Here is a 408-nt window from a genome sequence, read left to right on the forward strand (position 1 = left end):
CTGCATTTTTCAAATTAACAACGGTTGTTTACGGCAACGCAAATAATTGTGGGTTATCTGTAGCAGCGAAGGATACACCTCATGCATCCTCCGAATTCCTGTGAAAGAAGGTCGCATTCGAAGGTCGCATTCGGAGTGTCCTACTTGCTTTTCTGAAATGAGACAGCCACAATGACGAATGCAGCCTTCGAATGCAACCTCCGGAGGGCACAGCCTTCTAAATGAGACACAGCTTCAGTGCTATGCAGAGCTCTAAAACCAGATTGAAACCAGAATACATGCAGGTGTGTACTCATGTGTCTCTTCTCAGGTGTGTTTGTGAAACGAGACGTGGCCTCAGCAGTCGTGAGACAGAAGAGAGCGGGGACAGCACCTGCAGACCTGACTGTGACTCAGCTGGAGAGGTAC

At 48.5% G+C, this 408-nt stretch overlaps 1 protein-coding gene across 1 annotated transcript in view; it reads left to right on the forward strand.

Annotated features, from left to right (window-relative positions):
- The window catches only part of bglap (bone gamma-carboxyglutamate (gla) protein), a gene marked incomplete at its 3' end in the record, with an annotated part of 4030 nt that extends 3626 nt beyond the window's left edge, over window positions 1–404 (forward strand). Inside the window, exon 4 of the mRNA XM_016470941.1 lies at window positions 305–404. Coding sequence (XP_016326427.1) covers window positions 305–404 — 100 coding nt within the window. The remainder of the gene's footprint in view (window positions 1–304) is intronic.
- Between the last annotated feature and the right edge of the window lie 4 nt (window positions 405–408).

The sequence above is a fragment of the Sinocyclocheilus anshuiensis genome, unplaced genomic scaffold (genome assembly GCF_001515605.1).
Source record: "Sinocyclocheilus anshuiensis isolate Anshui unplaced genomic scaffold, SAMN03320099.WGS_v1.1 scaffold14211, whole genome shotgun sequence".
NCBI classification, from domain to species: Eukaryota; Metazoa; Chordata; class Actinopteri; order Cypriniformes; family Cyprinidae; genus Sinocyclocheilus; species Sinocyclocheilus anshuiensis.